Source organism: Lissotriton helveticus, chromosome 4_1 (assembly GCF_964261635.1).
Source record: "Lissotriton helveticus chromosome 4_1, aLisHel1.1, whole genome shotgun sequence".
NCBI lineage: Eukaryota > Metazoa > Chordata > Amphibia > Caudata > Salamandridae > Lissotriton > Lissotriton helveticus.
In genome coordinates, this window is record NC_136063.1 from 426,417,803 (window position 1) to 426,441,226 (window position 23,424).

The following is a 23,424-nucleotide window of genomic DNA, read 5'->3' on the forward strand; positions in this document are numbered from 1 at the left end:
AATGAGTCCAGGATATTTGACCTATGATTCAGATATTTCAGCTTGACCCTGGATCTCGGTCAGAGCAGCTCTGAGTCTCCTTGGCCTGCTGACCGCATGCATTCAGCTTATCCACTTCACCACGTGGCATATGCTGGCTCTGCAGCGGGATCTGAAGTCTCAGTGGGCCCAGAGCTAAGGAAACCTGTCAGATGTCATCCAGTTTTCTGCAATGGCTGCTGCTCAACCACAACCTAACCTGCGACATACTGTTGTCTTTTCACCATCAAGTGTTGACAGTGGTAACAGATTAATCACTGCTGTGTTGGGGAGGTAATCTGGAAAAGGCGAAGACCAGAATACTCTGGTGTCCGGCAAAAGCCAGACTCCATACAAATTTGTTGGCGCTGCATGCCATTTACGTGAGCTGAAAACCTTTCTGCCATTCATCAAGGCAAGGCTAGTGCAGGCACTCACAGACACCACCACTGATATGTGGAACTGCTACAAGCAGGGTGTGGTGGGGTCCTGGGTCTAGTGTCAGGAAGTGCTACGCCTCTGGAGTTAGCTGGAGCGTAACAACATTTTCCTGATCTTAAACTACCTGGGGAGACCTTAAAATGCCAGGGCAGACAAGCTCAGCTAGTAGCGCAAGGCAGCTCACAAGTGGCAGATGCACTCCGAGGTGGCGCAGGGTATCTTCCAACAATGCAGGAGAGAATCTGGCTGGATCGTTTTGCCACAGTTGAGAATGTGCAATGTCAAAACTCCTGCGAATGGAAGTTTCCAAGAATGAGTTCTAGGAGACACATTCAGGCGAGAGTGGAGAACAGGACTACCATATGCCTTTTCACCTCTGCTCTCCTGACACGAGTTCTGAAGAAGATCAGGACAGACCGGGTCAAAGTTATACCAGTATCTCCAGATTTGGCCAGGAGAGGGTCCTATACAGAACTTCTTGGCATGGGCATTTGTCCTCGCATCAGGCTATCAATGCCGGAGGATCTGCTGTCACAGCAGCAGGGCAGTGTTCTGCACCCGAACCTGTGCTACCTATATCTCCATTTGTAGAGACTGAGTGGCTGCAGCTGACTGTGTTTGATCTGCCACCTGAGGTTGTGGATGTCATCCTCAGGTCCATGTGTCGTCCAACAAAGTCCATCTATGCCGGGCCCTGGGACACATTTGTGGCCTGGTGTTGAGTCCGCACAATAGAACCCTTACAAGCCAAGCTGTCTGATATCTTACTGTCTGTTCTGTCTTTGGCCCAGCACAGCCTTGCATTGGGCACTGTTATAGTTTATTAGTCAGTTCTCGTTTTTTTGCGGTTGCTGGACCAGTTGTCCGAGTTTAAATCACCTGTTGTGATGCGAGTTCTGAAAGGGTTGCCAAGAATCCTCCCACACCCTTTGTGATACCATAGTGGGACCTTAATTTGGTCCTAACATTTCTTTTTTTTTTATTAAAATTTTATTGATTGAAAAAGAGAAGAAAAAGAAAAAAGGAAAAAAGGAAAAAAAACTAAAGCAGAGCACAGTAATGTTACAATAGTACGGCAGCATGAGGGAAAGTTACATAATAGACAAAGTATACAGTACATACATGAAAGCAGACTCGGTGTCCGGTCCCACCAAGGAAACATACATTATGAAAACCTTCATTCCTTCACAATATGAAAGGATTACAATAGAATAAAACATTTAGAGACAATCACAGAGGTTTTTGGGGCCATGAACGTGGCCTTTCCATTGCCATATCTACTGAGGGGGAACTGCAAATTTCACCTCTAAAGGCATTCCAACCACCCCATTTGTCCCATTTTTAGGGCACCCGCGGAGCTTATAGACCGTTTTCTCGGCAAGCATCGCTTGGTCCATCTCAGCCGTCCATCCCACCACCATCGGAGGGTCTGGGGAACCCCATTTCATGGCTATGGCCCGTTTTAGAAGAAGATATCCTAGAGCCAACTATTGGTGCTCAATATCTGTGAGGTATGTCGCCCCCCAAACGTTAAGGAGACCCCCTTTTGCCGTGAGTCGCCAAATTGAAGGAGGGTGGAGAGAGGTTTGAAATATAGGTTGTGGGTCAAAGGAGTGGTATGATGCAGCAGTGAGATAAAAATGAGGGTATTAACAACGCAGGATGGTTTTCATGTGAGGGAGTTAGCAAGCGCCATAAGTGGGTGAGCGTTAAGATAAAGGAATAAGCAGCTTGCGTAATCGGAACAGTAATATGAGTCTTGAGAAAAAACGGATGTAATTATTGTTCCTCGGGTACAAAAAGTGTGTTATATGATATTGTTTAATATACACTGGGTAAACAGTTCATGCTTCACGCAGAGTTTATTGATTTCGAGCTGGAGATTGCTTCCCGAGGGATTTAGATGGGGGAAGAGATGGATGGCACTCTAGAATGCAGTTTGAGATGACCTATGATTAGTGTTGCTACATTATGTTTAATGAAGGCTTAAAGTGATAATGGCTATTGTTCTTTGTTATTATAGTGACCCCTGATGAAGGGCAATAATGGCCCGAAATGCATTGGGTTTTACCTAAATAAAATACTGTCTTGGATGAAGTTGCATCAGTCGTGTTATTGGAAGAGGTTCGGATGGCCCACCTTCAACACAAGAAAATAGAAAATTGGCATCCTATTCCACGTGTGGATTTATTGAACTTTGCATAGATTCAAATAAATGTTTGAAAAATCAGATTAATAGGATTAAAAGGTGAAAATTGGAATAATTATATGACCGCCATGAAGGCGCAACTTAAGCTGTGCATTTGGCTGGGGCGAGATGTCGCCTCACTTTCGGAAATGTTTTGATCTGCTTACCCAGTGCCATCGCCATTTTTCCAGTAGCTTTGGACCAGAACCTCTGGATTATCGGGCACTCCCAGAGGGTGGTCCTGACATTTATAATGTGCACTCCCTTCTAACAAAGCACAGCTGCTCTTTTTTTCTCCTGGCTCTTAAGACCATCTTCCTCGTCGCAATTACTTCAGCTCTGGCTGTGAGTGAAGTCAAGGCTCTCTCAGTGCAGCTACCCTACCCCGTCTTTTCTTCCAGACAGGCTAGGGTTGAGGACTAGGGCGTACTTTCTTCCAAACGTTGTGACTGTTTCATGTTGGGCAAACCATCACTCTCTCAAAGTTTCAGAGGGGAGGCTACATAAGTTGGATCCCAAGAGAGGTTCTATAGCGATCGCACCAAGACTATCGGGTGGATGATCAGCTATTTGTACGGTTCTCTGGGGCAAAGAAAGGTAAGGCAGTGCAGAAAAAGGACTCTGTCATTCCCCTAACTGTCCCCTTCTTTGAGACCTATTACGCACTGGCCAGTATGCAGCCTTCAAAAGTACTGAAGGCTTGTTCCACCAAGACAAATGCTGATGCCACTGTGTTGGCACACATGGTGCCTGTGCTGGAAATCTGTCAGGATGCAAAGCAGGCATCAATGCACACTTTCATGAAGCACTACTGACTTCTGACTTCAAAGCCAGTAACAATATGAAGCCTATTTTGCCTGTTCGGTCCTGGAAGACTTTTTAGTCTGATCCCACTCAAAAGACTTCACCTTTGGGAGGTACTGCTTTTGTATCTATTCAAAAAGTAAGGACTGTGCTGTTAGAAGTATCGATCAGAAGAACAAGTTCCTTATCTTTGGTTACACACTTTCTGGAGCATACTCTGTATAGCCACAGAATCCTCACCATCCGTTCTATGGAGTGGACTCTTGTTGCCATCTAAAAAGGTTCCAAATTAGAGATTGCCACACTGGCACTTCCAATTGTCTTGTGCTCAGCATGCAAGGGTGCGGAATGAGTCAAGCAGGAAACTGATGTTGGTGTTTGTATGCAGCTCTGCTCTATCACTTACATGGGCGTAATACTGCCAATGCGGACCTGCACACCTAACGGCACGGAGAAGCACGGCTGTGTAAAAAATTCCAGATCTAGTCGGGCACCTCGGGAATATTCTAGGGTGAGAAATCTAGCGTTAGATAGAGTATCCACTAGAAAGAGCATTATTTAAAGGTAAGTAGCTCTTTCTTTAGTTCCGCAGATTTATTACGCAAAAGTTTTTCCTGAGGACTTGGCAGAGTGTCAATCTTTCGCCACTACAAGTTGCGCTCCCAGGCGCTTTTTAAGGAGACACTGCAAATGCTGATCTGATTGCACCATGTAACATTTCTCTCTTGAAAGTGTCACAGACGTTCTTTACTAACATCTCATGAGACCGGTATCGGGGCAGAGGATCAAACTACTATACGCAGTAAAAAGAACCCTGTACAGATACATCCAAAAGGCACTATCTGCATGCAAACGCTCATCAGGCCCTAAGGTTGTCTGCACTCAATATTGATTTGGAGCTCCAAAAGGCTGCAAAGAAGAAGATTCTCAGAATAGTCTGAAAAGCACAGACGCATCTTGTTGATGTAATCTACCAGAAATGGTGCCTCCATTACTTTGCCACAGATAAAAAAAAGCCTTTTCACCTCTGCCTCTCCTGACCCGAGTTCTGAAGAAGATCAGGGCCGACCGGGTCAAAGTCATACTAGTAGCTCCAGATTTGGCAAGGAGAGGGTCCTACACAGAACTTCTAGGCATGGGCATTTGTCCTCCCATCAGGCTACCAATGCCGGAGGATCTTCTGTCACAGCAGCAGGACAGGGTTCTGCACCCGAACCTGTGGTACCTACATCTCCATGTGAAGAGACTGAGTAGCTGCAGCTGACTGTGTTTGATCTGTCACCTGTGGTTGTGGATGTCATCCCCAGGTCCAGGCGTCCTTCAACAAAGTCCATCTATGCCGGGCCCTTGGACAAATTTGTGGTCTGGTGTGGAGTCCACACCATAGAAACCTTACAAGCCAAGTGGTATGATGTCTTACTGTCTGTTCTGTCTTTGAACCCGCACAGCCTTGCATTGGGCACTGTTATAGTTTATTTGTCAGTTCTCGTTTTTTGCGGTTGCTGGACCAGTTGTCTGAGTTTAAATCACCTGTTGTGGCGTAAGTCCTTAAAAGGTTGCCAAGTTTCCTCCCAGACAATTTCCGATACCACAGTGGGACCTTAATTTGGTCCTGACATTTCTAATGTGCACTCCTTCTAACAAACCGCAGCTGTTCGTTTCTTCTTCTGGCTCTTAAGACCATCTTTCTCATTGCAATTACTTCAGCTTTGGCTGTGAGTGAAGTCAAGGCTCTCTAAGTGCAGCCAGCCTTCCCACCTTTTCTTCCAGACAGGTTAGTGTTGAGGACTATGGCGTACTTTCTTCCAAAAGTTGTGACTGTTTCATGTTGGGCAAAACATCACACTCCCAAAGTTTCAGAGGGGAGGCTACATAAGTTGGATCCCAAGAGAGCTTCTATAGCGATCGCACCAAGACTATCGGGTGGATGATCAGCTCTTTGTATGGTTCTCTGGGGCAAAGAAAGGTAAGGAAAAAGGACTCTGTCATTCCCCTGACACTCCCCTGCATTAAGACCTGCTACGCACTGGCCAGGAGGCAGACTTCAAAAGTACTGAGGGCTCGTTCCACCAAGACAAATGCTGATGCCACTGTGTTGGCACAGATGGTGCCTGTGCTGGAAATCGGTCAGGCGGCGACGCAGGCATCAGTGCACACTTTCATGAAGCACTACTGACTTCACAGCCAGTTCCGATATGAAGGACATTTTGCCTGTTCGTCCCGGAAGATTTTTTAGTCTGAGCCGACTCACCAGACTCTTTTGGGAGGTACTGCTTTGGTATCTATTAAAATGGTGAGGAATGTGCAGTTAGTATCGATCAAAAGAACAATTTCCTTATCTACGATTACACTCTTTCTGGAGCATAGTATGTCTAGCAACAGAATCCTCACCACCCGCTCTATGAAGAGGACTCTTTTTGCCATCTTAAAAGGTTCCAAATTAGAGTTTTCCACACTCGCACTTTCAATTGTTTAGTGCTCGGCATCCAAGGGTGCAGAATGAGTCAAGCAGGAAACTGACAGAGTTTGTATGCAGCTCTGCTCCATCATATACATGGGCGGAATACTGCCAATGCGGACCTGCACACCTATCGGCACGTTGGAGCACAGCTGTGTAACAATGTCCAGATCTAGTCTGGTGCCTAGGGAATATTCTATGGTTTGAAATCCAGTGTTAGATAGAGTATCCACAAGAAAGAGCATTACCAAAGATAAGTACCTTGTGTTAATATTTTGCCACAGCAATTTGCACTCCTAGGTGCTTTTTGAAGAGACACCCCAAATGGTGATCTGAGAGCACTATGTAACATTTCACTCTTGAGTGTCACAGAAGTTTTTTACTAACATTTCATGAGACCGGTATCAGGCAGAGGATCAAAATACTGTCCACAGTGAATAGAGAACCATGCTTCATACTACTGCCCATCCAGATACATGTAAAAGGAACTATCTGCATGCAAAAGCTCAGCAGGCCTAAGCATGTCTGCACTCAATGTTGACTTGGAGCTACAAAAGGCTGCAGAGAAGGAGATGCTCAGTGAAGTCTGATAAGCACAGACACGCCTTGTAGATACAATCTACCAAAAATGGTGCCTTTGTTACTTTGCCTCAGATAAAAGAAGCCCTTACGAGAACTTTTGCTTTAAAGATTTTCAAACATTTTTGTAAATTGCTTTTGCACTACAGATACATGTTTACTGGACCTGAAGCTTGCATCATTAATATACCAAAAAGGATGAAACTATAAATGCTAACAGAAAAACCCAAACAAAGTGGACTGGTAATCAGGGGTAAAATATGTGTTGCAGCAGACTATAGTTAAAAGAGCTACAACTGTAGAGCTGGCTTGTCTATTCTGGACCCTAGGAGAAGCGTCTGAATTCGCACACTCAGTTCTTCCGGATTTCAACTGACAGATACACATGAAATGATGTGGGTTATGTTGGGTGGTGGTGGGGAGGAAGAGGGCAGTAAAGGAGAAAACTAGTAATTCATTAAATTGATGGGATGATGAGAGTATTTCTTCATTTAACATTTTGGCAACAGGATATTCAGCCTCCGTATATTATGGCACAGATATTAAATTGTAATTGTATTTCTGGTAGAATTATAAAATATTGGTTCACAGGAATGGGGTTACCAGACTGACTTATTTAAAGTACTCTACTGAAAATATGGAAATATTATCGAATCACAAATTAGGTTCTCATTTCACTAAAACCAAGCTGCCTACTTCTTCTCATGAACCATCTATTGTTGTACGTGTTTCGAGCATCAGAAAGAGGGGTCTACACATTTAATAAAATTTAAACATACCTATCAAACTTAAGAAATTGCGTAGATAATGGCATGAAATTAGATAAACAGATGCACACACACATCTACAACACAAGTGTACGTCGGATTACAAAAATAGGACAAACAGGAAACGATGTCATACTTGCAAAAGGTTTTGTATCAACAAATACGCACCGGACTACACAGAAAGAGATGCTTTGTTGATCTGTGTCTTCCGCTTGTGAAGATGCGCTATCCTGAATTGTTTCCATCTCCACACAAGCACTGTCTTCTGGTAGAAGGGTCCGGCTAGCGGAGACAGGCATTTCATCTTCACAGGATTTGCTTCCCATGGTTACTGCCATATTAGCCCTCGTCTCAGCCTTGTTGCGGGCTTCCCAGTCGTGTGTTAATTGTTTCCACGGACAAAGAAATGGTGCAACAGAACCATGCTTGACATAATTTGTTCTCTTGGCAGGTGGACGTCTATAAAAGCAAAAAAATGAATAAATTCAAACTTAATGATGACTTTAGTTCTCGTGGACATAAACCCCTGTCACTATCTCCTGGTAACCTGCTGTTTTATTCACACACTTGTTTCAACATTTTCCCAAGTCAACTTACATGAAAATCCAAAAGGAGTCAGATATTAAGTATACTGAATTAAGCATGGTTCAGTATGCTTATTTTCATCCGTGGAGGCACTCTATCCACACCTGTCCACCATTTGTGTCAGATAGGGTTTGTTGCATGTGAAAGAGATTCTACAAGAATGATGCTCCGTCTCTGTTCTTTCTTGCTAGCAAAATGACCACGCTTACAAACGAAGGTTAGGCTGTCGGCTCATGCCATGTTTCTTTGCTGCTCTAAATGTTGTCAGAGACGTTTTAAGTTATGGGCAAAATGGCCTCCTGCCCCGGGTCCCAGCCTTTCAGGGGGCCCTGATAGAGCCATCTCTGTTTTGTAGCCAGTCTTTCCTTGATGACCTTGAATAATTCTTGAAAAATCTCGTTTTCCTTTTGTTTATTTTTAATCTGTGTGATGGATGGGAGTCTATAAAAAACATTTTTCTGAGAAATGTTTGTTTTTCAACACCATTCAACGTCCAAAAACAAAGCTTCTTTTAGATCAAAACAGGACCTCACATATGAACAAGCATTTACAATGCAACGGTCTCGCCTTTGCAAAAGTTAAAGCTATTGGCATTGTAAATGACAACATTTTTATTTATGTGTTGGTTTTGAAAACAGATAAATAAATGGCATTGTCATTCACGATGCCAATAGCTTAATTTCTGGCAAATTCAGAACCTATTGCATTTGCACCCACACACACACAGAGCCCCCCCACACACACACCCCCACACACACACAGCCACACACACAGCCACACACACACACAGCCCCAAACACACACACACACACACAGCCCCCCCCACACACACACACAGAGCCACACACACACAGAGCCAAACACACACACAGAGCCACACACACACACAGAGCCACACACACACAGAGCCACACACACACAGAGCCACACACACAGAGCCACACACACACACACACAGAGCCACACACACACGCACAGAGCCATACACACACGCACAGAGCCATACACACACACACACACACACACACACACACACCCACACACACAGAGCCCCACACCAGGCTCAACAGGGGCCCGCTGGCCTAACTCTAACCACCCCTACATAAACGTACACAGCACTCCAACGCAACATATGCTCTTCTGGTAGAGAGGAAGACCGAGAGGGACTGGTACGAACTGGTCTGCACTGCAAACAAAGACAGCGATTACTTGGATCTGGAACAAGTTGAGAAGCTAACTGGCGGAGGTGGCACTGTCACCGCTACACACTGCAGGACAAGAGGAGGAGATGCACCGAGGGCCTGCGGGTCACAACAAACTACAGGAGGAGGGGGTCGCAAGACTCAGGAGGCTCCCTCGCCAATACACACTGCAGGACAACCAAAATACAATCTATTCCGGAAGTCTGTGGGGCGGGAGGAATCGCCAGGATCTTATAGGACAATGGAGCCATTGAGAACAGACCAAAGGATGAATTACAAGACCACGGTGAGAAACTGAAAGAACAAGCTGCTAACACATGCGAAGAGACTACGCAAACGATCTACTAAGATCGCGGCCTAGGAGTCTCGCCGACACTATGAGAAGTTAAAGGAGACGAAAGCCGGCACAACTGCTAACAAGCAGTGATCCCCTAAGAACTGAATATAGGGCCATGAACATGAGGTTTATTGCAGGACAAAGAGGCCATTGCTGAAACCACTGACCAGGAGCCCATCATAAGTGAAAGCTTTTGCTATCAAGGTTTCACAAACGCACCATAAACGAAGGAGCATCACCCCCACTACAGCCAAGGAGAGACTCGGAGCAGATGACACGATACAGTCTTCAGGGCTGGGAGTAGCCACAGTTTACACACTACAGAAGGGGGTGCCGTTCCTACGACAGTGGTGCTGGAGAGGCCGACACACTGCAGGCCATTGTAAGGTGCAGTCCACGTTGCAACCCTAGTAAAAAACCCAAGTCCTTGCACAGCAAGCACTTAAGCCCAATGACTGATCCATCACAACTGTAAGGTCACGGCAGAAGATGGATTTTAGCCAAATACTGCAGCAAAGTCGTGTAAAGATATGCACCCCAATCCGCAGCTCTGTGTCACCCCATGAACAAGCGCACTCAAGAGGATGGACCGTGGTCCTAAGTAAAGCAAAACGCCTGCTTTAGAAAGAAAAAAAGTTACACCGCCTCCCAAAAAAAACCTGCCACTGGTAGAATGAAGGAGAAAAGAAATATAAAATGATGTATCCAAACTAACAAACGTCGCCACTCAGCTTGCGAGACCTGATGGTTAAAAATTCAGACTCCGATGACGAAACCTGGGGTCGAATTGGCGCTAGCCAAGTTAGCCACCTTGTTTCAGCCTGGGTAATCTAGTTTTAGACGATGACAAATGTGGGAGCGCAGGCTTAACAAACAGGCGAGGAGGCTGTATATATGATCCAAAAGGAAGTGTTTTATTTACAGTACTTGGAATAGTCAATGATACAGGGGGTCTATCTTCCTGGTCTTCTTCGGAACTACTGGATGATGAGCGGTCAATCTTTGATGTTCCTGGCTCCTCGTCTTCGGACTGGATGGGGTCTCCCCGGAGGCTCATAGAAGAGAAAGATAAATGGAGCCGTCAGTCACTCTGTACCATTTGGGGTTTAAAGTGTACCAGTCACTGCACCGTAAGTGAAGGGAAACTGAGTCATGGAAAAGAAAGTGCTCGGGTGAGGAAGGGAAGGGAATAACTAAAGAAGAAAATAGTGAAGAAAGGTTCCTGAAGGCTTCCGTGGTCGGGTATTAGAGGGCTATAGTGGTGGTTCACTAAGAACATGCAGCCTTGTTTGTGCCGTTTTTATTATTTAAGAGTCTACACGGCGTGTCGTGGGTAGTATCCGGGTGAAACAAACCAGGCACCCCTGTTTCCTACGTCTACCCGCCTCCCCTTCCACACACACAACTCGACTCCTCTCACAACTTCCCAGTGCCCGCCCCACTCACCGGCTCCGCCGCAACTCTCTCCTCGAGTTGCGGCCGCTCTCCAGCCTCCTCCGGCGGGTACCAACACTTCTCAGTCCACCGGTCTCCCGCCTCGTCGTCTTCCTGGTATACGGCAGGTCCCGTCTCCGTCTGGAACTCCACGGGGTCCTCTCCAGGTTCGCGTCCATGTTCGGCGTCTCCTCTCACTCCTCGTACGTCCTCGCTCTCGCTGGTCAAAGACCCCGCCTCCAGGGTTCTTCCTTCTTTTACTGGTTCCTCCTGTTTACTTCCCGTGTCCTCTGGATTGACTTCCAGGTTCACTCCGGGTTTCCTCTGTGAAGACATGGTACACGGGGATGTCAGTCGGCCTGAACACAGTTACTTCATGTCCCAAGAAGCATTGGGTGGTTGCGACATCGTTGCATGTTCGTTTCCGTTATGCGCCCCGGAGGTAAGGCAGCCGTCTTCCTCACAACAATTGTTTGAGTTTTAACTTGCGAGCAGTTGATGTGAGTGACAGGGGCCAGACAGTGAACTATAAGAAAATGTATACATTAGGTGGGCTCCCGTATGGATTATTATAGACCATCGTCTGGCGCAAACCAAAAGTGTAATTAACAGCAGGCAACGGTAAAATTGAACACATTTATAGCGTTATGCACAAGTGCTCACTGACAGCGCGCTCCGTGCCAGCACTCCCCCTCGACACCGCTGGAGGGAAGGGGAATACATGCATGCCCGGGCCCAAGCTGCGGTGTGCCCTCACCACCCGAGTCGGGCATGCCCACATTCAAAAGAAGAGGTACGACGACAGGCGCGAGTTAATGAGACTTTGAACAGCCACTGTCGAGCAGCTGGGTTCTGGAGGTCGTGAGTGCAACAGAACATAAAGTGTCAACATGTTCACATTTTATGGGGCCGTACAGGGGAAAGGACTGCTTTCAGAATCACATTTATGATCCCTACTTAGTGCCCCCTCCCCCACAGCTTCCAGGTTTATTCTCCGCGTCACCCCGGTGACAGGCAGGCCCCAGAGCACACACACTGGTGCACACGTGTGCGGTCCCACATCCCTCGTACTGATCGCCTCCCCTGCGCAGCTCAGCCACTTCCCCCGCCGCCCGCCATCGCCCTTAAGGCCGGGACGTAGCAGCTGCTATGCACAGGCGCCCGCTGGCGGCGGCCACCATTTTGTTGAGATCACCGAGGCAGCAGAAGCGCCTTTGTGCCATCTGTTCGGATGCTGTTCCTTTTCTGTCCACGGTGGGCAAACGAAGCCTGTGTATGAGCATCTGGGAGCGTCCTTGACGTACCTCAAGGTTCATGTCTAGGATTTAGACATACAAGCATCCCATGCCACATGACTCATTCATGGCCCCTTAAATGCATTACACCACTTTGCCAAATAGGATGAAGTCAACTATTTGTATACTAAAGTGGGTCACTGATGGGTGTGCCTGGTTTAAAAATCTAGGCACGGCAGATCTTGCGCGCGGCTCCAGGGTCGCGGCCGGCAGACCCCTCTGCTCACAGGGAGCGGGGTCTGGCGGCATTGCGCCCAGCAACACAGTACACTGTAAACATTACACAGAAGCAGCGGCAAACAAGGGATCAAGGAACGTAAACAACAGTCAAAAACACGCCCCCCAGTCTGAAAAGGACGGGGCTTAGATAGAAAGAAGAACGTCACTAGGACCTCTTCCCAGCCAATGGAGAAGAGGGGCGGGCTTAACCTTGCTAGTGATGTTCTCCTCTATCTCATTAAATCTCGCCAGCGAGACTGCGCAAGTGCAGCCATCGCAGGCTGAGACCTAAAAATGGGCAGAGGTCATAAAGATTATTTGTAATAATATTAGTGAGCTGCTGCTGTATAATAATACTGAAAACACATGTAACACACATTTCAGATGTGATAATTAAATATTAGATGTAAACATATTTAGAATTTGGACTAGTGTACGTGAGCACTGTCAGTAACCTGCGCGGAGGGGGCATGAAAGAGCTGAAATTGCATCCTAAATTGAAAGCTGTTCTTTACAGAGGCCCCAAAATACTTTTAGTCCAGGGCCCCTGAAATCCTTAAGATGTCCCTGAATGTTATTTCGCTCATTTGGCATCATTATACCCATCTTGCACTCTCTCTAAATTCCCATTTGGATTACTGGGCCTTCTGCTGTTCCCCCTTTTTGGCGTTAACAAACACATGACTCCACGGCTCCTCCGGCTCAATTTTCTGCTATGGAGTTGATGGAGCAAGATTTTGCACGTTACGCGACTTGCTCGTACTCATGAACCTCGAATAACTATAACGAATTAACTCAACCTGTTTGTCTTACTAATTTCCCTTTTATTCTGACATTTGGGGTATCCGAGAGATGCTTGCGTATGTGTGTATTAACATTAACAAACGCTTGTCATTAAAATGGCCGCTGCTTGGCGGGATTTTCTTCTGCGCATGCGTCGATCACAATCACGTGATGTGACGTACTCGCAGTTCTGGTGGGAATCTCTTGCACTTGCGCACTAGCATTAAGATGGCCGCTTTGTGTTCTCACATGCCGAAGCTTGCGCTGCTGCTTTTGCGCTACTGTTTCGTGAGCCTCTAACACTAATGCTATAGTTATTATAAAGTAAGGGGTATAGAGTAGTTATTCATGGTATACAGTGTATTCATTTTTTCTTGTATTTCTAATTTGTTTTCGCTTACTTTTCATGTACCGTAACTCTTGGGCCTGGGAGGGAAGCAAACCCCATCTTAGAAGTCCCTACTGCACATGTCACCCTGGCAGAGGGAAGAAAACCTTGAACAGTGGAACTCAGCCAGCTGGCAGCCACAGCTAAGATGCTCCTGAGAGAGTGACCTGCGACCCAGCAGAACGAAGCTGAACTGTCCTGCAAAAGATACACTTGTATATATTCCATTGTATTCTGTAGAACTTCTCATGGGAACCCCAAATTCAATAGGCGGTCCCAGAATATGTAAATGGAGACTTGTAAAGGTGAAATGTGGTTGGTGTGTTGACCTATCCTACTTGGGGACCAATCGGAATTGGGGATTCTGACACTTGCAACATTTGGGGGGTGGTAAACTGACCCGAAAACAGTATAACTAGCCTAGGTTTAGCTAGAGAAATTGTCCGACTTGTCCGAATAGCTGACCTGTCACTGACCCAACGCACTCAATAGGTGACTTGATACAGAGGGCTGCGGAGCACTCTGTCCGAAATTTCCATAGACTCAAGGGTTTTGTTAAAGAAACCTTAAGTGCTGGCGGAGCACTTTGCTGGGGAGATCGATAACCCAATCGGGGTTCTGACTGATAGCTGCAGAGAGGGTGGAGCGCAGGCGTTGCTTCCGAACTGCGGGTGCTGGTCGTGCCTTGGTGGTCCTGTCCTGATCCTAATCTGGGTTTTCCTGTCCTGTCCTGGGGAGTCCCTTCCGTCCTTTCTGTTCTACCGGCGACTGTCCTTCCTTGGGGGGTCCTCCCGTCCTTAACTGACCCGTGGCCAGGGTTGGTCTTCACACCACTTTAGGTAAATATAGTGCTGAAAAACTCTACTCTGCACCTTCTATAATTTCCTTCCTTTTGCTTCAATAAAGTCATACTCGTGCATTTTTGATTTCCATGCTTTTCGCATCTCTGAATGAACAAGTCATACATAAAATTGTTGTTATTCTAGCATGTTCCATTTTTCCCATCCTTTAAGTTAATTTCCTTTTCAGGTCATGATATACCGATGTTCCTTGTTTTACCCATCTTTTAATTGATTCAAGTAATTACACCGGTTTATTAGTACGGTCTATTTGCACCTTACCTGTAGTTCCTCTTTATGGGGAAATATTTCACTGTGAAGTTCTAGTATGTTCTTTATTCTTCCCCGTCCTTTAGTCTCTCCTTACTAAGTTAAAATTCTGAAATTGCTGCCTAGCAGGTTCCTTGTTCTTACCTTACTGTAGACTCATAAATGGTTGGTTTGATCTATTTCCTTTATGGATATGTGCTCTTTATGATTTTGGTTATCGACTGTTTGTTCATTGTGAACCTCATGCTTTCTGAGATTGAAGAATTTTAGATAAAGGTTTTCAAAACTTCTTGAGTTTGTGGTTATAAAAGTACAAATAGAATATATAAAGTATAAGTATTTTGGTGTCTGCCTTTTCTTTTACAGCTAGCTCCCTGATCCATTGTGATCTTAGGTACCCGTAATGGTGGAATGGTAAGTCGGGTACACTGGAAATAAATAGGAAGGGATACTGGTAGTAGAGTGTATGGTCACCCGATTAATAATATGGTAAATTGAAGTTTATGAGGTAAAATTGTTGGCCGGGTGACCTGCGCGCGCTATCAGTATTTTTCTGGTAGCAGAGCTATGGTTAGGGACTAGTTAAAGTTAGGTAGGACTAGTTAAGATAGGTAGGTTGGATGCTGCAAAAAGATTATTTGCTGCTAAACTGTGAACATTTTATTGCTGCTAGATTGATCAATCACGTGAAATGTTTTTGCTTTAAATTATGAAATGTTTTAAATTGTTTTTCTTGCTGCTATATTGATATATGTTTTAACAAAACTCGTTAGTAATTGTTACATGTTTGTCTGGAATCCCCGGGGAATTGAATAGCGAGTGGTGAGGAGAATCCACTTTGCACTGAGGTCATTGGCTCAAGGAAAATTGGTGCAGGTTAGGCAGAGCTGGAAGCACTGATTAGGGTTTTCTGAATGTATGTTTGAATAAATGATAGCAAAGAGTTCGCTTGCAAAACTTCTATTGTGATATAACCTAGTAAGGGTCACACGGAAGGAGTAGCAGGTTCATCTAAGCTTGATTGATAGCAAAGGAGTCCACTAGTGAAACTTTAGACTTAGTATATATCCCGGAAAGAAGTGGATGAGTCAAAAGGAGTAACAGGTTCTCTAATGCTTGAGTGAAGGGTAGGCAGAAGAGACCTATCCGTAGTGTATGAAAAGTAAACGAAATAGGTTTACTTGCACTAAAACAAATCTTTCCTGTCTAGACACTCGAGTACAATGGCGAATGTTTCTACGTTGTAAATTAAATAACGCACTTGCACTTTAAGAAAGAAATAAAAGTTTCCGTTACCTTGTGAAAGAGGGAGTCAGTTGCGGAGCTGCTCTGACGTCACTCTGTGCCGCGCTGGGATTGGTAGAGACAGCGGGTGTGTAGAGGAGCTAGTATTGTAAAAGAGGGGTGAGTGCCGAAGTGTGAGAACTTGTCTCGCGAAAAGGCCGCGCACCCATTGGTCGAGGTTATTTGAAATCGCGCATTTGATTGGAGGCACGAAAATAAAAGACGCATTTGGATTGGGAGTGATTTTGTAAACACAGAATCGTTTGCGGAAAAGTATATGTGGCATATAACTAACCCGGAGACTAGACCTGATCCAAAATATTTAGGGTTTGGAAAAGAGAAGTGGAAGGGTCGTAGATACGACATTATGTACGGAAGTAAGAGAAAAATGACTTTAGTAGATAAAGTGAAGAATTATTTAAAAAAAGACAAGCCTATTAAAACTAGAGATGGTGTTGTCATTCCTCCACCTAATACTCCCGCATCTTTCATGATGTTTGATAAAGGGTACCACTCTTGTGTGTGGTTGGAGAATTGGGTGGAATACACTGAAAATGACGGAATTTTGGCATTTCCGTTAGAGGGTACATTTAATGGCAGGATTGTGTTCAATTTAAGAACCCGAATGAACGATTTACATCCCAGACCCAGATTAACGAAGTACGAAGCCTTAGAGGAATGGGAGATAGAGGCTTTTGAGAGAGACAAGCCCCGAATGGATAAAGGGTTAACCAAATGGTATCCTAAAGTAAAACCCGAAACCCGAGAGAAAAGAATGAAAGAGTGGAGGCAGAATATGATAGTAGAGGGACTGTACCCTATGATGGCCCTAGAAGATCCCATGGGAGGGAAAAGGACCGAAAAGACTAAGCATCTGATGACCGGAGGGGATTCAGATGACGATTTACTGGACGATTTGTTCATGAAAAATCCACCTCCTTATAATGAAGGACCTCGATCTTCTAGTGTAAGGGATGCTTGCCTGAGACCTCCTTACCAGGTGGGGCCTAAACCTGTAAATGTAAGAGACGGCTGTCAAATACCTCCTTATCAGGAGATGCCGAGACCTTTGAGCACAGGAAATCCATTTATGAAACCTAATTATGGTGAGGGACCAAGTATGACGCATCCAACTGCCCCGACCCTGACCCCGCAAATAGTACCTGAAATAAGTCTGGAAAGAATACTACAGGAGAGAGAGCAAGAGGCATTAATTAAACAGAGAACTGAATTAATTCAGAAAATCACCCAGCTAAATACAAGTCCTGAAGCCCTGATCATCCCAGTAACTATTGGACCAGTCGTTCCTTTGTATGGGGATAAACAGGGGTGTCCCAAGACACCGATTATTACCCCGGCTATAGTACAGCCAAGAAAAGAGCCCTTAATTGTAGATGATCAGACCAGCGAATGCGAATCTGTAATTTCCTTGATGGATTTGCCAGTACGAGAGCTGGAAAGGGGTTCACAGAGAAGACACACTCCTCTCAGTTCAGGAGAAGTGCAGATTGAGTTAGCTTCTGGTACTAAACGTGCCACTGTAGTAACTCCTGAAGAAATCGAGAGATGGAGTGGAGAACTAGAGAAACCAAATTCCCCGTCGAGACCATTAGATATTTACAAATTAAGAATAGAATTGGAAGAACTGATGGCTGGAAATGTGGGGTTGGACAGACTAAATACCTTTTCTGAAGAAGAACTGCTGTTTATTAGTAAGAATCTTACCCGGAATACCAGAGTGTTTCATGAGAAATTAACAGACACTGCGGCTAGTATGGGAATAGATATTTCAAAATCAAAGCCCTTGAAGAAACCCTATAGAGCAGAGTTCTCAGACAAAGATCTGGAAAATATGAATGTGTCAGGAAAGAAGGTACATATCAAAGAATTGTTGAACGTACTGCGAAAATGGGGAGAATTAGAAAAGTGGAAAGCCAGGTGGGCAAAGAAAAAGGAGGAGGTTAGGTCCAAACAGATGACTTCTGAGTATGTTCTAAAAGAAGCTGACAAACCAGAACAGTTATATCCCATGCGAGAGGTGCCAGGTGGAAAGTATGTGCACGTTCCATGGTCCAGACAGGATATTGTGTCCTTTACTAATGACTTCCTGAAATTACGAGAGAAGCCTGTAGATTGGTACCGACAGATTGAGAGGTACGTGAAGGTTCAAAAATGCCTGTGGAAAGATCTGGATGGGCTTTTCGATATCGTAGTTCCCGTAGATTTGTGGACGGAATGTAAAATTGCTGTTGATTGGCCTAGTAAGGAATACCCGAGGGACCCTCTCACAGGGGCTCCTTCTGATGATGTAATGAACAAATACAATCAGGTAATGTTACATCTGAAAGGAAAGGTGCCTGCAAAAGAAACTGATTGGACCAGAATAGATAGAACTACCCAGGATAGGGATGAAACTGTGCATTCCTATTATGAAAGACTGTTGCAGGTGTTCAAAACGTACAGCGGTATAGATAACATTGAGATGAAGGACATGACCCACTTCATTTACAGGTTTGTAAACGGTTTAAGACCTGAAATTTGTCAATGGATCAAAGACAATAAAATTTGTTGGCAGTCTAAGAAAATAGATGAGATTTTAAGGTACGCCAAGTACTGCGAGGATGAGATGGCTGACAAACGAAAGGCCTTAAAGGAAAAAGTCATGTGGGTACAAGTAAAATTAGCTGAGCAACAAGAAAAGCAGTTAAATAAAATGAATACTAATACCCAAAACCAAGGTTCTGGGGGTGGAGGGAAGCCCAAAGTAAAAATGAGCCGAGAGGAAGCTAAAAAGAAATTCCCCTGCCACGGGTGCGGACAGATAGGGCACTGGAGAGACGAGTGTCCATACGCACAAAACAGTAACCCCCAAACTAATGATTTAAATCCACAGACGCAGAATGAAAAGCCACGAAAGACCCAGCAACAGGTAAAGGCGAATCAGTTGCCCCGAGCACTTAGACCGAATTTTAAGGAAAAAGCACAGCAGGGTGAAGACATAGAAATTTGGGGAGGAAAGAAGGATAGAAATGCAGCAACTTCGCAATTTCTGTTGAATGACACTTTCCTCTATGATGAACCTTACTGACGGGGCCTGAGAGGGGAGGACGGGGAGTGCGTACTTGGCGCCTCCTTGCCGGTAGACCAGCCAGGGCCATACATTGAAGGAAAGGTAGAAGGCAATGATGTCACCTTTCTATTGGACACTGGTGCTACCCGATCTACTGTAAGAACAGCAGATGTTCCAAACCTACCCCTCTCGGGAGAAGCAATCCAAGTAGTGGGTGTATCTAATCAATAGATTAGTACCCCAGTTACTGAACCCATGGAGATTACAATAGGGAATTTCAAAGAAATGCACAGATTTGTTGTCTGTGATTCCAGTCCTGTAAACTTACTGGGACGTGATTTGTTGTGTAAAATGAACTGCACCATCTTTTGCACACCAAAAGGCGTCGAAATTCAAACCCCAGACGAAGATGGAATATACAAATTAATGCTAATAAGACCTGACTCAGAAATTAAACGACTGACAATACAAGACTTACCTGATGAACTCCGACAGACAGTGAAACCAGAAGTATGGGACTTTACTGGAAAGGATGTAGGATTAATGGCAAATGTTGACCCAATAAAAATAGCAATAAAAGAAAATGCAGTTTACCCAAATACTAAGCCATATAAAATGAGTGCAGAAGTGAAAGCAGGAGTTGCCATCGAAATAAAAAGATTGCTAGAGGCAAATATTATACAAGAAGTGTTGAGTAGCCCATGTAACTCACCCATAATTGGAATCAAGAAACCTAGTGGCAAGTACAGGGTAGTGCAGGACCTGCGAAAGGTAAATAAAATTGTTGTTCCTTGCTGTCCTATTGTTCCGAACCCAGCAGTGATCCTGTATCAGATTCCCTGGAATGCTGAGTGGTTTACTGTAATTGACTTGTGTCATGCATTCTTTTCGATCCCATTGCATCCAGACAGCAAATTTCTTTTCTCATTTGCATTCGACAGTCACGTGTTCGTTTGGAATCGCGTCCCTCAGGGGTACACAGAAAGCCCCTCGATCTTTAATCAGATTCTGAAAAAGTGCCTTGAATCTTTAGTCTTACCTGGAAACTCAGTTTTGGTGCAATATATAGACGACCTCTTGGTGGCGTCTAAGAGTCAGAAAGACTGTGTTGATGACACCATTGCCTTACTGAATCATCTAGGTGAAGGAGGACACAAAGTATCACCTGACAAACTACAGTTCTGTACCTCTTCAGTAAAATATCTGGGGCACCAGATAGAGAAGGGTATCAGGAAAGTTACTTCAGAAAGAATTAGGATAATTCGAAACATGCAGTTACCTAATACTCAGAAAGAAATCAGAATGTTCCTTGGAGATGTAGGATATTGCAGACAATGGATTGTGGGATTTGCAGTCCTATCAAAACCATTGATAAAAATGACAAAGAAAGGAGCAAAGGACCCAGTGAAATGGGATGAGGAAACCCTGACGGCATTTACTAAATTACGAGAATGTCTATGTACAGCCCCCGCTTTAGGAATGCCTGATTATTCGAAAGAATGTGCACTGTTTTGTGATACAAGAAACAATTGTGCATTGTCAGTCCTAACACAAGAGCATGGTTTGACTAGACGTCCAGGAGCATGCTTGTCTGCTACTCTGGATCCAGTGGCTGCTGGATTACCAGGATGCCTAAAAGCAGTAGCTGCAACTTGCATGAGTCTTGAACAGAGCGAATCCATCATTATGGGACATCCTGTAACTGTATATGTTCCACATGGAGTTGTAATTTTACTGACCAGAACTAAAACCCAGTATCTCACCCCTAGTCGGCTGACTAAATATGAGAGGATTCTTGTAGGTGCTGCAAATGTAAACATTACTCGATGTAACATATTGAATCCAGCAACTCTATTACCAGACTCACTAATTGCAGAAGCAAAGGGAGAGGTCGAGCATGACTGCATTGACCCGACCGAGTTTAGTACCAAACCATGTCCAGATATCAAAGAGATGCCCTTGCCTGTAGAAGATTATGAGCTGTTTGTAGATGGTTCATGTTTGAGACATGAGAATGGAGGCCTAAGTGCTGCCTATGCTGTAGTCACAGTATCACGCGCTATAGAAGCATCTTCATTTGGAATAAAGTCTGCACAAGTAGCCGAATTGAATGCATTGGCAAGAGCCTGTAAAATCGGGAAAAACAAAAGAGTAACCGTATACACTGACAGTCAGTATGGTTACGGAGTTGTGCATGACTTCATTGTGGCTGCAAAGAGAGTTCCTGACTTCTTCAGGTACTCCCATCAGAAATGGAAAAGTGGTACAGGAATTACTGGAAGCAATCCAGTTACCAAAGGAATTGGCAGTGGTCAAATGTGCTGCTCACAAATCTGGCAATGACAATGTGACAGTAGGTAATAAATATGCTGACCAACTAGCCCAACATTGTGCAAGACATCAAATGTCAGTCAATATAAAATTGGGGGGGGGGGGCATGGAAACAGCTGCCAACTTATGGTGTTTGAAGATGTGCCCACATGGGAGGAATTGAGAGAGTTGCAAGGTGCAGCAGGACCGAAGGAAAAGGGAAAATGGAGAAAGCTTGGTTGTCAACCGAGAAGCGAGGATGGTGTTATGGTTTGCTCTGATGGTATGCCTGTGTTGCCTAATAGTTTGCTTGATCCTATGGCCAGATTAATACATGGAAATACACACATTGGTAGGGATACCATGGTTCGTGTTTTTAAGCAAACCTGGTTCAATCCGAAGTTCAGGAAAGTAGCAGAGTCACTCTGCCAGAGGTGCTTGACATGTCATCAATACAATGCTGGGAAGAAAACAGTAGTTGAGATAGGAAAAATTGGGAAAACAGGAGGTCCTTTTGCAAGATTACAGATTGACTTCATTCAGTTACCCCTTTGTAGAGGAATGAGATATGTCCTTGTCATTGTTTGCCTGTTTTCAAAATGGGTAGAGGCTTACCCAGCCAAAAAGAATGATGCCATCACTGTAGCCTAGTTGTTACTGCGAGAACTAATACCTAGGTACGGGGTCCCAGTCACAATTGAATCACCCCGAGGGGGGCATTTTCAGAATGAAATAATTGGTCAGATCTGTGAAGCATTCAAAATCACACAAAAACTGCACTGTGCATATCGTCCAGAGGCTTCCGGAGTGGTGGAACAAGTACATGGCACTATCAAGTCGAGATTAGGGAAGATGTGTGAATCTACTGGCATGAACTGGATAGAGGCTTTACCTCTTGTCCTGATGGGAATCCGAAGTATTCCAGACCGAAATACAGGCCTGAGTCCCCATGAGATCCTGATGGGAAGAGTGATGAGACAAGCATGGGTACCAGGACACAAACTGATAAGCATTTTTGATGATTTGGTACTTGAGTACTGCAAGCAACTGGGTGACCAAGTGCGTTCTATCTCTCACCAGATTGGGGAAGACGCCGTCGCCAGTCCAGCAACTCCAGTCCATAAATTGAATCCAGGTGATTGGGTGGTACTCAAAAAGCACACCCGATTAAATTGCCTTGCACCGAAGTGGGGAAAGCCAAGACAGGTGATCCTGGTGACCACGACAGCGGTGAAGTGTGCAGGAGTACCAAAGTGGATCCATGCAAGTCATACGAAGAAGGTAACTGAAGACGAAAAAACTGACGCTGAAGGTTGTCCAGCTGAGGGGTCTCCGGATGTTGGTCCTGAAGTAGCTGATGATGAACAACCGAGCACCAGTCAAGATGAATGGATCCCAGTGATCGACCTGACTGTTGATCCGATAAGAACCAGAAGCCAGACATATGCAGACAGAGAGTGGGATAGTGAGGAAGAGACAGGAATAGAAGGAGAAAATCAGATCATTGAAATCCATGTTGAATCTGATGAGGAGGAAGGTCAGATAGGGACAGAACAGGTTATCGATACACCTCCAAGAATTCCTGAGATTGAAAAGGGACAGATAGAGATTAGGGCGAAAGTTCAAGCGAAAGAAAATCAAGGGTTCGAAGTGCTTGAGCAGGATCAGAAAAAAATAAACGAATGTGTTCAGGATACAGGAAACGAAACATCGAAAAGTCAAATTCAATATACACCTGAACAAGGCCAGCTTAGCAACCAGGCAGAAGAAACTGAAATAAGACCTGGGACTAGTCAGATAGAAAGGGAAAAGGAAACAGAAACCGAAGTGCCACAACTGAACGAAAATAAAAGAGCATTAGACGAAAGCCCAACAACAGTGCCAGTTAAAAGACTCAAGAAGTAAAATACAAAACCAAGGTACATCAAAAGACTGAAACTAAGACTGAAAACTGTAGAAGAGAAGCTTGAGCAGAGGAAACAAGCTTCCACTAAAACAGAGCCACCTGGAGAAAGTACTAAGCGAAGAAGTGCACGAATAAAAAGACTGAACGAAAAGTATCAGGATCCTGAATGGACTTACCTGGTGTTGGAGGAATTTGAGGATCTTGATATAAGTGACGAAAGTGACGAAGAACAGACTACTGACCAGTC

The 23,424-nt window shown here is 44.8% G+C and overlaps 1 protein-coding gene across 1 annotated transcript in view; it reads right to left on the minus strand.

The window, feature by feature from the left end:
* The window catches only part of POP1 (POP1 ribonuclease P/MRP subunit), a 514,990-nt gene that overhangs the window by 37,121 nt on the left and 454,445 nt on the right, over positions 1-23,424 (minus strand). The window contains exon 15 of the mRNA XM_078686978.1: positions 7,424-7,714. Coding sequence (XP_078543104.1) covers positions 7,424-7,714 — 291 coding nt within the window. The remainder of the gene's footprint in view (positions 1-7,423; positions 7,715-23,424) is intronic.